At 46.6% G+C, this 16089-nt stretch overlaps 6 protein-coding genes and 1 non-coding gene across 7 annotated transcripts; 4 read left to right on the forward strand and 3 right to left on the reverse strand.

Annotated features, from left to right (window-relative positions):
* The first annotated feature begins 2144 nt into the window (after positions 1 to 2144).
* Positions 2145 to 2226, forward strand: tRNA-Ser(AGA). Its single transcript has one exon. It is a non-coding gene; the product is annotated as a tRNA-Ser (tRNA).
* A 3073-nt stretch (positions 2227 to 5299) lies between these two features.
* On the forward strand, positions 5300 to 7228 carry TRVA0_070S00122 (uncharacterized protein; the record flags this gene model as incomplete). Its single annotated transcript, XM_076687694.1, has 1 exon — positions 5300 to 7228. One exon carries the CDS (start codon positions 5300 to 5302, stop codon positions 7226 to 7228), a length of 1929 nt encoding a protein of 642 aa, XP_076538054.1.
* A 656-nt stretch (positions 7229 to 7884) lies between these two features.
* Positions 7885 to 8814, reverse strand: HEM13 (coproporphyrinogen oxidase; the record flags this gene model as incomplete). Its single annotated transcript, XM_076687695.1, has 1 exon — positions 7885 to 8814. The coding sequence occupies one exon, from the start codon at positions 8812 to 8814 to the stop codon at positions 7885 to 7887; it is 930 nt and encodes a 309-aa protein (XP_076538055.1).
* A 376-nt stretch (positions 8815 to 9190) lies between these two features.
* On the forward strand, positions 9191 to 10149 carry BMT5 (25S rRNA (uracil2634-N3)-methyltransferase; the record flags this gene model as incomplete). The annotated part of the gene is made up of 2 exons (XM_076687696.1): positions 9191 to 9374; positions 9440 to 10149. 2 exons carry the CDS (start codon positions 9191 to 9193, stop codon positions 10147 to 10149), a joined length of 894 nt encoding a protein of 297 aa, XP_076538056.1.
* A 166-nt stretch (positions 10150 to 10315) lies between these two features.
* FYV10 (glucose-induced degradation complex subunit FYV10) lies at positions 10316 to 11482 on the reverse strand (the record flags this gene model as incomplete). The annotated part of the gene is made up of 1 exon (XM_076687697.1): positions 10316 to 11482. The coding sequence occupies one exon, from the start codon at positions 11480 to 11482 to the stop codon at positions 10316 to 10318; it is 1167 nt and encodes a 388-aa protein (XP_076538057.1).
* A 1251-nt stretch (positions 11483 to 12733) lies between these two features.
* On the reverse strand, positions 12734 to 13840 carry IDH1 (isocitrate dehydrogenase (NAD(+)) IDH1; the record flags this gene model as incomplete). Its single annotated transcript, XM_076687698.1, has 1 exon — positions 12734 to 13840. One exon carries the CDS (start codon positions 13838 to 13840, stop codon positions 12734 to 12736), a length of 1107 nt encoding a protein of 368 aa, XP_076538058.1.
* Positions 13841 to 15583: 1743 nt separating this feature from the next.
* On the forward strand, positions 15584 to 16066 carry FMC1 (Fmc1p; the record flags this gene model as incomplete). Its single annotated transcript, XM_076687699.1, has 1 exon — positions 15584 to 16066. The coding sequence occupies one exon, from the start codon at positions 15584 to 15586 to the stop codon at positions 16064 to 16066; it is 483 nt and encodes a 160-aa protein (XP_076538059.1).
* Between the last annotated feature and the right edge of the window lie 23 nt (positions 16067 to 16089).

Here is a 16089-nt window from a genome sequence, read left to right on the forward strand (position 1 = left end):
TGGAAATGACCAAAAATTAAAATTCAGTCCTCACCACGACCCCTACTTGCTCGATATTAATCATTGAGACTTGAAATTAACAAAACCTACTCAAAAATATCCCCTTAATAACATAGTCGATTTTCAAAAAATTCAGATTTGCCAGTCTTGAGATATGGAGAGTAGAATTGTCGAATTTCAACACAGTGGATTTTTCGAAAGCACCGAAATGGCTCCACCATACATATTGCAAAATGCTCCCCATTGAAATAGTACAAAAATTATATCAATCGATAGCCAGAGAGCTGAATCGTAAGTATCCAAAATATTAGGTCTCAATTCCTATTTTACATTGAGTTATGACTGAAAGCCTCGGAGGTACCTTTTTTTTTGGTGGCCGTCAGGAAAATCGATAGTACTTACTATGGTGCGGCTGAAGCATCTTTCAAGAACTCAAAATTCAGACTCTCCAATCGCCATAAAAGCTAGTCTAATTTGTAGCCCTGAATCTGTAGTTTCTGCTGCCGTAAAAAAAAAGGTATGGTGCCATACAAAAATTTCGAGAAAATCGACTTCGTGTTGGAGGCTAAGTAGATCTAGGCAATAGATTCCTATTATGGCTCCTGGGGGGTTGGGGTGTGAATACCTTGAGTACAGATGTTAGCAAGAACAACAATATCAATGTTGGACAGGCGAACAAGTACACAGGAATATCAAGTAGTAAGTGTTGGGTGTCAGAAAAGTAGACTCCTAGGAATGCGCTATCTCCACGGAACACATTAACTCCGTCCCGAAGTCAATCGCTATTTTAAAAGCCACGATTCCCTCTATTTGCTCTTTTCCTTTCCTTACCGTCTTTAATGTAGACACTTCGGTGTCTAACCTTGTACTTTCGTATATATTAGGGTCAGATATACTTTATAATTGATATTTGACTTCCAACAGTAAGAAATAACACACGTAGGTCAGGGACAGAGCGCACAGTGATGTCCAAGGTTCTTAGTAGAGTTATGTATCAGACTAGTAATGATAGACTGCAGCAGGTTCACAGAAACGGTGAAGAAAGGAAAAGAGAATGGGGGGTGGTGACTCTTTATAGGAGCCACTCAATTGACTGAGTATGATCGGATAGGATGATTCCGGGAAGTCTAGTGCCGAACCTGTAACCTACCAATGGTTACGGTCGTGGTAGTAACTCCAGTATCTCCGGGTTCCTGGTCTGTCTCATCATGATAAGCTGAGACATGTGAAGTCGATACACATTGTCCCTTTGACTTCCAACAGTGCCGAACCTGTAACCTACCAATGGTTACAGTCGTGGTAGTAGCTCCAGTATCTCCGGGTTCCGGGTCTGTCTCATCATTGTAGGCTGAGACATGTGAAGTCGATACACATTGTCCCTTTGACTTCCAACAATGTCGATATTAAAGACGGTAGAGAAGGAAAGGAGTAAAAGATGGTTAGTGCAAATTTATACTCGTGCCGTACTTCCGAGTAGCGCGCGCTCCAAGGAGTTTACCTTTACGGCTGAGCCGCAGGACTTTCCACGTTCTTTGGTGCATACGCTTAAGGTATTTCCTGGTGCGTTATTCTCTAACCTCCAACAGTTTGAGTTGTTGGAACCTGAAAGTACACAATGTTAGCTTCCCACAAGACAAAGTTGTCTAGGTTGCGAACAGGGTACGCAGAATATCAGAACGTAATAAGAATAACAGCACTTCAAAGAGTAAATGGGCAAGTGCCTACAGCTACCTGATGTGTTGTAGATCAAACACGTAGTAATACCGGAGTGTTCACAATAGAAACGGTGAAGAAAAGGAAAAGAGAAAATAGAGGGAATAGTGTCCTTATAATGAAGACTTACTTCGGGACGGACATAGTGCGTTCCGAGGAGTTAGCGCGATCCTAGGAGTCTACCTCTCTGATCATACCCTTCGGTGGTTTTCACCTGCTTTGGTGTATGACTCGAAGTATCTCCTGGTGCTTTCTTCTCTGGCACCCAACATGAGTCTGCGACTGACTGACCCTTCACTGGAGCGCTCATCACTTTCATAACACTATCATCCACATACAAAAAATAAGCAAATTTTGTCACATCACGTGAAAGTCACGTGATTTGTAACAACTAGTTTTGAATGTCCCATTTTAGATTTTTTCAAGAATTAGGCACTATGGCCGAGCGGTTAAGGCGAGAGATTAGAAATCTCTTGGGATTTTCCCGCGCAGGTTCGAGTCCTGCTGGTGTCGTCATTCATAGATTTTTGCTTATGCATGCAAAATTTTTTGGCGCGCGCAAAAATTTTGATCAAATTTAAAATTTATAAAAAAGCGGTTCTGGACACTTAGCGTCCCAATCAACGCTAACGATACAATGCCATCCGACTCGCCACGCCTCGGGCGAAGGCTGCTCTGCTGGATTGCTCCACTGAAGCGATTGCCCCCAACTCAAGATGAACAAGCACGGCGATTACTCAGCCGGCTCAGTAAACATCGACCCCAGGATTCGAACCGGACACTGTAGCGACACTAGCTTTTCAGCCAGTTAACCGCTGAAAGAAACAAAGTGCATCCAATTCCGTAAAACGCCATGACAGCGCCAATAATATTTCCTGGATCCGTAAAGTCTTGCTTTTTGAGCCGCAGAGCCGCATGAGCCGCGCGAGATAAATGGGGTTAGAGACTCTTTGGCCCTGGTGTATCAACTCCTCGAGATCTCCGGACCCTTGTTATCGGTTATTCTGAAACCCAGATGGTGCTGATATGGGTTTTTTCCCCACTGACCTCTGCATTGCGTCTACAGCGGTGCTTGGTAGGGATAGTGGTTTCTCCCCGTATTGTCAATTAAATTGAGGGAATCCGCATCATCTTTTGTGGACTGGATATAGGTATCCCAGGCTACTTAATGTTCTGCCATTGATTTATTTTAATTTTTATATTGAGCCGGCTGTTGAAGCCCAATGTTTAGACACAGTCTTCCTTAGCGTTAGCTCAGACTATAATCAAGATATATTATTATTATGGTGCTTGGTAGGGATAGTGGTTTCTCCCCGTATTGTCAGCTTACTGAGGGAATCCGCATCATCTTTTGTGGACTAAAGATAGGTATCCCAGGCTACTTAATGTTCTGCCATTGATTATATTTTAATGTTTATATTGAGCCGGCTGTTGAAGCCAAATGTTTAGACACAGTCTTCCTTAGCGCTAGCTTAGACTCTAATCAAGATTTATTATTATTATCTGAAACCCCCATCTCTTTACAGGGCTTCCCGGTTTGATTCATCTACTTATCCTTCATCATTATAAGAGGGTTTTTTAGGCGCGGGCACCTTTTCCCTCTAAATGGTAGCTGTATTACACACTTGTGATTCAGAACACTATAGAATTTGAGGAGTTAGGTAATACATGGTTTAGTATGTGTCATATAGTGAATACAAGCTTACTAGTGACTAAATATATATAAAAAAAAAAAAGATAGAACAAGATAAATAAAAACACGACTGCGTCTATGTGAATATTAGTTATATTAGTTATATTGATTAAGTACCGGTATTATTTAATATAATGAGAGAGATAAAAAAACGCACCCAACAAGTACCATGACAATGGAAAAAAAATTATCGCCTAATTGCGCCCTTTGTCGTTGCGGTACGGATTCCCTTGGGCATCGCTACTTTGATTGTCCCATTGATTTACGGTTGTGTACCGCATCTGGCTTCCCCTGGGGTCCGCCGCGTTCAATTAATGAGGTTGTTGATAGCCTCTTATCGGCCCCGGAGGATAGTGTTAGTCTGCTGGCTTTCTCTACGCTATTGACCGTATCCACCACGCGTACCGGTTCTTCCTGGTCTCCGAACCCCAGTCTGATTGGATAGTTATGTTGGCTTCTGTGCTGGTGGTTCGTGATGAGGAATGTGTGCAATTATGTGGCTTTTGAGCGAAACTCTCACTCATAACTTGGGATTCGCAGTTAGCTTCTAGCCCTTGGGCAAACGGTAGTTTATTATAAGCTTTTATGGCATTAAGTACTATTTTCTTATCATAAATGACATGATCGTGTGGGGAATTTGAAACTGTCGAACATATCCTGTTGCAGTGCGCTGAATACGAGGACCAGCGTGCGAAGTTTTTCAATTCCTTGCCAGATCTCAGTCTTCAGACCCTGCTCAATACGAAGGAGGGCCTGATGGCAGTGGCTGATTTCTGGGACTCCATACCACGCCAATCTCATTAGATGGATTCCCACAATTGGGTGGCTGGCACAGGTCTTTTCCCCGGTATTTTGCGGGAGTGGTGTCATCGATGATGTTCCACCTGTTCTTGCTCTAGAAGAAAGGGTTTTCCCTCGTGCCATTAGCGCCCCAGCGCTGAGGAAATCGGCCCCATCAACCAAACGTTTTTGATTTTCATTGATTTGTTATAATATGTTCCCCGTCCGGTAAAGTGTATAACCTGAATTTCGTATATTGTACTGTGTGTGTGTGTGACTTAAAGGACTCAGACAGCTGTAAACAAGACGTTGTGCTGCAGCTTTCTATTTCAGGGTACAATCTGCTTTGAAGTATAGTGTATTTCAAATTTATGTCTCTACCCCTGAATTTTAATTTTCCCAGCCGTGCGGGGGCCGGGCCAAAGCGCCTTTATACCTCTAACTTTAATACATAATATATTTAATGCGACTAAAGAAGAGCTTACCAATTGACCGAAAGACTGGTACATTAATCAATTATATTAATCAGTGATAAGTGATGTCGTTAACACATTACCCCTTTTTTTTGCACTTGCATACGCATGTCGCGTTTCGCGTAAAACCCGTTACACGTACAGATATCAGCAAATTTCACTGTACATTTATGTAAAATTATACGACTGTAAAGCTATTAAGGCACAGTACGTGTGTCATTGAGGATGCCTCCCCACAGAAATCCGTTGCGAATGTGGACCACAGTAGTGCTGAGAAGATATTGACTATTGAGAAGCGGGAAAATTTTTCATGCAGTTATTGCTGCAAAATGGATCCGACGCACACCTGTCTAAATAGGGGAGAGGAGTAGGAGCTTCAGCCGTTTCCCGTTCCCTCCCCCCTGTTCCTAGAAAGATCCCCCTGATTAGCGAGAAGGAAAAAAAAAGGGTGAGAGATCTGCGAACGAGGAAGGCGAATGATATACGCCCATCCACACCGATCTATTGCGAAAAAAACGACAGATACTAACACAGGAGTGAAGATCTGGAAAATCTGTTTCTCTTGAACTAATCATCCGCTTGAAACTGATACGCTATCCCGAGGGAAACGGAATTGATCCGGGGCAGACGAACCGAGAGAATGGGCAATTGCTGGAGTGGGCCCTCCACCGAGGACCATAGGGAGAATAATGGAGAGGAAGAATACAAACTAGCCAGTGAAGAGAAGGGGAAGAAGAGCGGCCAGCTAAGTGCGGTAAAGCGAGCGATCGTAACCAAGGCAAGTAATTTAAGTGAAAAGCTCGACTCTCGATCTTTATCCAACTCGGCTGCTGCCATCAAGCATTCGCTTCGGCCTGTTTCTGCAACATTTGATCAACTTCTTGGACACAGAGAAAAAGATGCTAATATCATTGAGGAGCAAACGCTGCTTCCGTTCAAGGTGTTGAGGCAGATTGCAAGAAGCAATGATCTCGAGACCTTCCTTGCTCTGAGAGCAACCTGCCGAGATCTGTACCACTCTCTTACCCCTGAGTTGTGGGAGCATATCCACATTGATCTTAAAGTGACTGCAACAAAGCCCACGAAGAAAAGTAGCAAGGAGTCCGCGGATGATTCCCAAGTGCTCGCTGCATTGTACAACACGGAGAAAGGATGGCCCCTGCTGAGACGAATTGCCCAGCCTTATCGATTCGTCAAGGTAGGAGCGTTTGAGTTTGAGAACCAGACCCGGAAGTGGTTTGTCAAGCTGGATATCGACCGGCTTAAGCTCTTGTGCGACAGCCTCAACCACGGCCAGCTGTCACTGGCAATGCGGTCAATCAAGGCCATGTCTATATTCCTAGTTCCCCAGACGACTCTGAGCGACGACCTTGAGTACGTCCAGCAATTGCAAAAGTACAAGCCGAGCCACGTTGCGAAGACGTATGCTGCTAACCCCCAAATGTTTGGAGATCTCATGCTACTGCGCATCCTGCCCGCGCATTTGGTCAGTCTGAACAGAATCGATCTGGTTCTCCGGGGGCTGCATGTGTTTAGTGATCGGGTCATTGACTCGGTGTTAACAGCGTATCCTGGTGCAGCGCGGCACCTGTGGCTGAAAGACCTAACGGGCCTCTATTTCGGCGAGCTGCAGGCTCCAGCAATTAGGAGCCTTACCGTTACTGTGAGCCCGACGATGTGGTCTTCGATTGAACGAACATTTAAGTCCCAGGCGCCGTATTTGCCTCCAACACTTGAGTATTTCGAGCTCAACAGAGAGTACATTAGGGTGGAAGGCAATATGACTGAGATGGCCATCACGGAGGAGCGAATGCGCACCTTTGTGAGCAAGTGCAAGCAGCTAAAGACGCTTAAAATCAACACGTACCACGAACTGGAATGCTTTGACTGGGTCCCAAGCACTGTCGAAGAGCTAGCCATTGAAGACGGCGACGACGATCCACGGTTCATCACCAGGAGCCCAACGAGACTGCCGAATGTACGACGGTTCACTACGGTGACCCCCTACGGCGCAATTTTTAGAAAGATTCAGTTCTCGAACCTCGAGCACCTCCAGGTAGGCGACCTCGACAAATGCGAGTGCCTGTCACCCGTCCTTGCATCAAACCCGAAGCTAAGTTCGCTGGTAGTTGACGAGAGCGAAGGTACGGGTCCAATTTGGAACGTGGTTTTGCGGAACTCCACTGCGCTCGAGACGCTTGTTATTGAGGGAGAGCCCAGCGTGTTCCTTTCTGCTGCCAACCCCGAGCACTTGACCCTTGAGGGGCTGCGGTTCCTGTCTATTAGTGTTCTTGCTGAGTCGGAGCAGGTTGAGCCAATTCTCGCCGAGGTGCTGAGCCGGACACCTCTGCTGCAGACGCTCTACTTGCGTTGTGAGCAGCTGCAGCGCAAGAACTGGGGAGACATTGTGGGCCATATTTTCAAAGAAGTGCGCAGCAGGGGCCCGAACGAGCGTGAGAGCATTTACCGCAACGATGACAATTACAGTGAAGAATCCGTGCCCACCCAGGGCTCTCTTCTTACCTATGAGGTAGACATTGGCCTTTGTAGACATACCCTGGGGCTATAATACGCATCACAATCGCATAGTATTAGACCATTGCAGAGCATTGAATCAATTGCTAAATATTTAATAACCCTATTAATCCAGACTGGCCCTCCTAGTTATTTGCCAATTGGTTGCATCAATCACCTCCGCTTCGCCTTCCCCCCCTTCCTTTCCCCGGTTAGTGCTACCGTAGTACTGTAGTAGAGTAATATATTCGAGGGCCAGCCCTCGAGCTCCCGTGGCTCCGCTTCGCGGAGGGTTATTAGCCAATTAATAACAACAATCATCTCCGCGAAGTGGAGCCCCAAGGGGGGGGGGTTGGGGGGAATGGTCCCCCATAAGTAGAACTGTAGGGTTTGTTGCGGAAGGTTGTAACGGGAGGTGTGGGTAAATCGTGCATAAAGAGTTGGCTAATTGGAAAATTATAGAAATAGATACAGGTAGCGACACCGGTAGAATGAACTCTATAGAACTGCAGCTTTACAATGATGTTATGTTACCGGGCAATCACAATATATCAAATTGGTGAGATAGGGAATATATGATATACAACACTGTTATAATTAACAGTTATTATATTACCAGCCGATTCTAATATCGGTAAGATGTAGAGGAATATGTGATATACAATACTGTTTATCATTAACGGTCATAACGTTTATAGTACTCTCTGTTAGTTAGAGCCACTCTCGTGGAGCCTCCAGGACCTTAACAAGCCTCTCTTCTTCCGAGTTTGGCTCTGGGTGGTGATCGTAGACCCACTGGGCGTGCATGGGTAGAGAGACCAAAATACTCTCGATTCGAGAACCCGGGGTGTGGAGACCAAACGCCGTGCCTCGGTCGTGGACAAGATTAAATTCAACGTACCGTCCTCGTCGAATCAGCTGCCATTCCTTCTGGGCCTCCGTAAACGGCATATCCTTTCGTCTCTCGAGAATCTTTGGGTAGGAATTGAGGAACGCGTTGAAGGCATCTTCAGCAAGAGAATACAGCTCTTTGGGGTCCCGGTCGGCCAGGTCGTCAAAGAAGATACCACCAATGCCTCGCGCCTCGTTCCGGTGTTTGTTCCAGAAGTACTTATCGCACCACTTCTTGAATCGGGGATAAAACTCCGCATCGTGGTTATCACAGGCCTTCTTCAGCTGCTCATGGAACAGCACAGCGTCCTCTTCAAACAAGTAGTGCGGAGTCAAGTCAGCGCCGCCGCCAAACCACCACGCCTGAGGAGTCCCATCCTGGTTCTGGGTCTCAAAGTATCGGTAATTGAGGTGGACAGTAGGGGCCATTGGGTTCTTTGGGTGCATAATCATCGAGAGCCCGCACACTCGGAACGGAACGTGGCCCTCTGGGTCGACAGAACGGAGTGAGCTGTGGTCGACCCGCATCTTCTGGACACCGGCCGGTGGGATAGCGCCCTGGATCACGGAGATGTTGCACCCACCCTTTTCAATTACGTTTCCGTTCTCAATGACCGTGGTGATACCGTAGCCGCCATTGTTTGGGCGCTCCCACTTGTCGACCCGGAACTTCTTGCCGTCGATCTTCTCCATCGCCGACACGATCTCTTTCTGCTTCCGCAGAATGAGTTCCTCCATCATTTTGAGCATTGATGGGTTTCCGGGCACTACTTTCTCTCCGTTTGCGCTCATTGTGTCTGGTATTTATTATCGTTGGTATCGCCCCGAGGGTCTGAAAAAACTACGACACTACGTGGATATACAGTATATATATTTAGCTATTGGTCGCCCCGAGGGTTCCTCGAAAACGTTCCAGATATCCGTGTCAGATTAAATCAGGAGATTTTTCAGGCTCCTTTTTTTCTGTCTTACGAGTTTGAGTTCATTTAATTCGAGTGGTGCCAAAATCAGATGTTGTCGGTTACGTAATTAACTTGATGGAAAATTTCCGCTCCTACTGACGGGGTACTATCGATCAGAATACGGGATTAAATATAATTGTTATTGCTATATAGCGACTGTAAAAATGGGCAAGCTGGCAAAGGCGTTGTCGCGGCAGATGGCTGAGGCCAAGACGGTCAAGAAGCAGGCAGACAAGCTGAAGCGACGTAAGGAGATCGAGGAAGCGACACGACTGAAACGGCAGACCCATAAAGCTCGCCCGACCATTCCATTCACAAAAGAAGATAAGCTGATGTTAATAGGAGAGGGTAAGTGTAACACCCCAGAATTGTACCAAATGTTGGGGAAGCTAACTTTTTTTTTTCTTGGTTAGGTGATTTCTCCTTTGCGTACTCATTGGTGAAGAATGGTCTCGTCAAGACAGTAGCGTGCACTAGTTATGATAGTCGAGACGAAGTGCTTCAGAAGTATCCTTCTACTGCTCCGAAAATACTAGATTATCTTGAAGGCAAGGCAGCACAAGCAAAGAAGCTTAACGAAGAAGAAGAAGACGATAACGATGAAATTGCCGAGGAGGAAGAAGAAGAAGAAGAAGAAGAAGAAGAAGAAGGAGAAGTATCAGTCCATTTCAATGTGGATTGCACAAAGTTGCACCAAATGAAGAACTTTAAGCGCAAGTTCACGGCAATCATGTTCAACTTCCCGCATCTGGGCAATTCCGTCAAAGACCAAGTGCGTAACATCCAACAGCATCAAAAGTTCATGCTTGACTATTTCTCTTCGGCCCAGCAGATCCTCGACCCGACTAAAGGCAAGATAATCGTAACGCTGTTTGAAGGTGAGCCCTATATCTCGTGGGAGATTAAAAAGCTTGCCAAGTCCAAGAACCTCAAAGTGGTGCAATCACAGGCCTTCAGCTGGGCCTCCTACCCAGGGTATGCCCATCGGCTAACTGCCAAGGAAGGCCACACATCCAAGCCGCAGGCTTCAAGGCCGGCTAGGGTCTACACGTTTGTCTCTCCAGACTACAAGCCGCCCAAGAAGACCAAAGCTCCGGCCGACTTAGATGATCCTATTGATTAAACACCAACCATTCAACAGCCGACCAGTTTCTACCATCAACCAATTTCTTCCAACAACCAATTGATACCACCAAAAATAATCACTAAATCAAGCTACCACCGACCATGTTAAAGAGTGATTGAATGATTTAATAGTGCTTTAAGGTGGAAGTAGTTGGGTTGGGTGGTTAACTAGGATAGATGACGCGCATGTCTTTATAGTCAAACACTTCGCGTGTAATTGGATCGGCGATTTTATCCTTGCTGAGCCCAGCTCGCTCAGAATAAGTGACCAGCCTGCTCCGCCCATAGACGCGACTGTTTGGAAGCACAACCGGATCAGCATCCAGATAACACTTTGTATGCAGCGCACTAGGCAGGGATTCAGCCAGTTCCCCTAATTCCTCGCTACACACAGGACACATGGACGCCTTTGACGTGTGATCGTGATTTCCTGCTGACTTTGCTGTACACGCTTTTGTCTTGAGAGCCGACAGCCCCAAAGCAAGATTATCCAGCAACGCCGGACGCAGCCCAATATTATGCACCTTAAAGTAGGCCTGTAGGAATAGATTGGCAATGTCGCTCCACCGGTCCTCAGAATACAACGCCTTGTATTGAGGCACCTCTGTATCCGTAGCAAACGCCAACAGTCCCGAAGCGACCTTAATCTGGCTGTACTGCGAATTGGCGAACTTTACAAGGTACTTCTTCTGGTACTGCACTGCTTCTATGCGCTTATCCTGCTTAATGAGCTCAATGAAGCACTGTAACCGCACCTCAAACTCCAGAGACGAGTGAATCTTGGCCAGCGAAACTCTGTTCTCGCTACACCACGCTAGGCACTCTGACGTCTCGCGCTTAGTCAAACTCTGATGGATGACTAGACACCGCTTGAGCACAGCAAAGTCCGATAGTGACAGGATCCCCTCGGCCTGGGCTAGTGCCTCAGCAGCCTCCAGGTACCCGCTACGAAGGAAATAGTCTACGAGCTGTGTGTTGAGCCTCTGCTTGCACCACTGGTCGAACTCTGGCGAGCTGTAGTCCTGTACCTTGCGCAACTGGCCGATGTAGTCAACCCTGGCCTTAGTGTTTACGATGTGCGACTCCTGGTCCTCCCGAAGCTCTTCAACCTTGCGCTTGAGGCCGGACAATCGAGTGATCATCTCATCTAGCTTCGGGACTATGTTGTCGCCGTTCAGCTTGCGCAGCTGGTCCAGCGAAGAGTCGAGCTGTTTGTTCTCGTGCACAATGAGCCTCTGGGCGCTCTTAAACGTGCGCCTCATAGTCTCGGACGAGACTCGCAGCATGGGCTCTTCCAGCACCATCGAATTGTCCGCTTTAAACTTGAGCATTATCTTTAGTTCTCCCCTAGTGGCTTTGCGTTCCGCCTAGTGGCAATGATTGTGAGATAAGATCGTTCGACCCTGCATGTGGGGAGACGGAACGGAGGAGGGCAGGTGATGCACAGCGTGCACATCTAAGCATGTCCAAACATACCACATTATCATGGTCCTGAATAATTTTGAGGCCTGTTTATAAGTTACTAGTATCTAGAACTAGGGGCAAAATGCAGATATAATATTACTGTATGAGATATTCTGAGAATGCCCGACTAATTGCAGTACGTATCACCATAGTCGTATGAATTAGTGGCTATTCGACGTTATTTCATCTGATAATAAATGTCGGGCCTGCAAGATAATTAATTATTCTTTATTGGTTCTCTACTGTTAAAGATTAGGGACTACTTTGATAATTATTTGTTGTTCAATTGATTTCATGTATTCTTTTAATTGATTGGCGTACTTGGAAAACCATCAGCAGTCGACAGTCTTGACTATTAGTTGCTCATTCGATTGAAGTAAAATACTGTAGGTACCGGTAGATGAAGAATTGGGGTTATTTGTGAACATTTATTGTAATAAACCAATAGACAATTTCGTTGTCCTCTAAATTAGAATCATTTAATGATTTGCTACTCAATTGATTCCACCAAGCCATTGATTGAAGTTGACAGTTACAGTTCCGGGTATATCCTTTTCACACATTAAGGCGAATTATACTGTCCCTAAGAGCTATAGGCGAGGATGTATTCAGAAGTATACTCGGTGTCTCCTGATTGAGTTCAATTGAATTCATCAGTGAATCATTACCTGCATACTAAATAGTCTCTTCACGTTGTAGAGCAAACTGATCAGGGGATCAAGGATGAACGGCAAGGCTATTATTATGTTACAGTGCAGATCAATTACTTACCAATCCATTAGATCTTGGAGTAAATCATATCCGACGCATTAGATTACGGGGGTTTGGGGGTACGGGGTCTGGGGCAGAGCCCCAGTGTATGCTTGAGAGCTGTCATTAGCTGTATTGTCTCAATTAACTTCTCTCAGTCCATTAACTCCTGGATTACATCAGATACATTAGAGTGCGGGGTGGTGGAACCCCCAACTACGGGGAATTGGCCGGAGCCCCAGTCAGTAAATGAGAATTGTCCGTAGCTCGGGCTGGGCCAAGGACTTCTATTACCGTAAAAATCAATATACAAAAGTTTTCGTTAAATAGGGCATATTTTTTATCGGGGGTTAGATGAAAAAGTTTGTCTAGAGCACCTCGAGCTTGTCAAGGATGGCTCGGGTGAACTCGGTGGTGGTGTTCTGGCCGCCAATGTCCTTGGTTCGGACCTTGCCCTCCTCGAGAACGGCGTAGGTGGCTCGGCTAATGTTGTCGGCGTACTCGTCCAAGCCGAGGTGTCGCAGCATCATGACGGAAGACAGGACCATGGCGGTTGGGTTGGCCTCGTTTCGGCCCTCAATGTCGAGACCAACGTGTCGGCAGCCTGGCTCGAACACGGCGTACTCTCGACCAATGGAGGCACCTGGCACCACACCTGGGCCACCGACAAGGGCGGCGCCAATGTTGGACAGAATGGTACCGTACAGGTTGGGAGTCACCAGCACGTCAAACTGCTGTGGGTTAGAAACAGCCTGCATAGAGGCGTTGTCGACAATCATGTCGTTAACAGTAATGCCTGGGTATTCCTCGCCAATCTTCTTGATGGTAGATCGGAACAGACCGTCCGACTGCTTCATGATGTTGGCCTTGTGGATGGCGGTCACCTTCTTTCGGCCGTTCATAACAGCGAAATCAAACGCGAATCGGCCAATTCGCTCAGAGTTGTACGAAGTGATGATCTTAAGGGACTCGACAATGTCGTTGGTTGGTCGGTGCTCGAGACCAGAGTACTCACCCTCGGTGTTCTCTCGCACCAGAGCCATGTCAATGCCGTCCAGTCGCGTCTTGACGCCTGGAATCGACTTGATGAGAGCCACCGACGCGAAAATGTCGAGCTCCTTTCGCAGAGCAACATTGAAGGATGGGTGGCCCGATCGCTCAAGTGGAGTGTGCAGAATACCCTTGAGACCGACCTTGTTTCGCTTCAAAGCCTCGAGACCCTCTCGGTACGACCCCTCGCCGCCCTTGGATGGCACACCAGTGACATTGACCTGCTCAAACTGGACTGGCACGTTCGAGTACTTGAAAATGGCCTTGACAGACTCGGCGGTCTCCTTACCGATACCGTCACCTGGAATGAGAGTGACCACGTAGTTTCGGCCGTACTTCTTGGTCTCGTACGCCGGGGCCGGGGTCGCGGTGCTCAGCGCTCGCTTGGCAATCTGGACTGGACTGGACTTCAGGGATCGGATCATCTTGTCTGACTTCTTCGTCAATTGAATGGGACGTTTGGAGGTTTGGAGAGAGAGTGTGGGAAAGAGAAAGTGGAAAAAAAATTGCTTTGGCGAGGTCCCTTTCAATTTCAACGGATGCCCGGAGCGAGGTTTTTCCGACCGACACTCGGCCGATCGGGGCCGCCTTCGCGGGGGGTCACGTGGATCGCATCGCCCGCGGGAACGACGTAATCTGCACGGCTGTGCAGGTTGAAGCGGATATGCCCATCGACTGGTTTATCCGGTTATAACTGAACTGGATGGGGTTGAAATACGCTGTAGTATGTGGTAAAATCCATCCAGACAGTACGTTTATGTAGAGGGCTTTGTAGGATATGAAATTGGTAGTAGAGTGAGAGGTGGTGGTGGTTGGAATTGGTTCCCCGAAGCTCGGATGAATTTTGATGCGTCCCGAGCATGCAGTAGAGTCGGAAGCGAGATGCAACGTACTCGTTCCTGTTTACGCGGAGGGATGCATGCCGGAACTGTTTAACATCGAGATGAGCATAGTCGGAGATGTATTTGGCTAGGTGTTTTGCGCTATTACATAGTATAATCAATGGGTATGACCGGTAATGTATTCATTGGACTGCCGGTAATAGTACCTGCTCCGCAGTTTGTCGATATTGTATATTCTATATTGTAGTGGGCTAGAACCTTTTAGAGTGACAATAGCATCTCTCGAACATAGTGTAGTTGTAGCTACAAACTCCGAAGTCTAGTGTGTTAGAAAATCAGGGGTAGTAGAGATGGTAGTAGAGACGATTGATTTGATAATCAGACTCAGATCGGCTGACGGAATACCAAAACTATTCTTATTGCCGGAATTTGTTTCAAAAATAATGCATCGCCCTAGATTGCTTTCATTATCTGTTTAAATCAAGTGCCATTGCTTTACACTAAGGGGCATATATATCGGTAATATGAAATACCAGTACCTGATTATAGAAAGGAACACATAAAGTTAATACCGTGTAATGTATCATCAGCCTACCAACATATTCGCTTATAATGGTTCTTTACCATCTGTGCATACTGCAATGTTTAATTATAATGCATACAATGAAATGCCAGCTGTAATGGAAAGTGATCATTGTTCGCCTGCTGAACAGCCCCGGTATGGTTGTGCCTGCTTATTCTCTGGGATAGTTAGACAGTCCTACAAAATTGATGCACTCCTCCATGGTGTATTCCAAGATTAATGCAAATGAGAAAAATGAGTTATCTGATATATTACCGTAGTAAATAGGGTAATTTTGTATAGTTGCTTGTGGAAAACTTTCATAATACAGTTAGTTTGATGTGCTTGTTACGCGCCATTTTTCAGCGATAATCTAGTAAGCAAAAATTAGCTTTGCAAAATAGGAAAACCACTATTTGCAACATTCAATATCCAAACACTAAGATTTCTCCGCGCAGCGGAGCCCCAGGGGGGTTTGGGGGGACTGGTCCCCCAAGTATCCTTGATTAGAGAACTAGCCAAATTGTACGATCACCGGTGCGGAGCCTAACTACGGGGTACACTTCTAAATTTAATATCCACCTGCATAAGCTGCTGCTTCATTAATGTTGGGGTAAGGTGTAATTTCCGTTAAGCCGGGGTGAAACATGTCGTCGGAATCAAAATTTAAGTGATATTACATAATGCCGCCGCCTGCGGATTACTAAAAAGGCTTGAATGATAATTACCAAATCCAAAAAATTACCGCCAAAATACCATAGCTAATGTACAGCATGGCCAGTGTTGCAATGACGGCGAGAATACTATACCGAAACCTGTACCGAGAGCTGTCGTTCCAGCACGTGGAGTCGCACCAGATCCAGAGCGCCGTCCAGAAGGAACGGGAGGGCGTTATTGCCGAGTACCGGCGACGAAAAGCTGCCCAAGAGAAGGCCGCCGCGGCCGGCACCGATGCATCTGTGGAGACAACCGGGCTACACAGCTCTAGGCGGCTGAAGCAGGCTCCACTGTACGACACCGCGGGGCTGCGAGAGGCCTTTGCCCATGCCAAAGTGGAGGATCTGGCATACGGTTACGAGGTACTCGACTACTTGCGGTCGCAACGACGGTATAAGGAGCTGTTTTCTCGATACAACGAAGGAGCTAGCATGGAGGACCAAGAGCGTATCAGACTCTCGGCCAGGCGAGTTGGTCTTGAGCTTCCTAAGCAGGGTGGGCCATTGAAGAAGAACAACCAGAACTTGTAAATATCATGCTGTATGAATAATGG

This window comes from Trichomonascus vanleenenianus (genome assembly GCF_965637985.1).
Source record: "Trichomonascus vanleenenianus strain CLIB 3782 genome assembly, contig: TRVA0_070S, whole genome shotgun sequence".
Taxonomy (NCBI): domain Eukaryota; kingdom Fungi; phylum Ascomycota; class Dipodascomycetes; order Dipodascales; family Trichomonascaceae; genus Blastobotrys; species Blastobotrys vanleenenianus.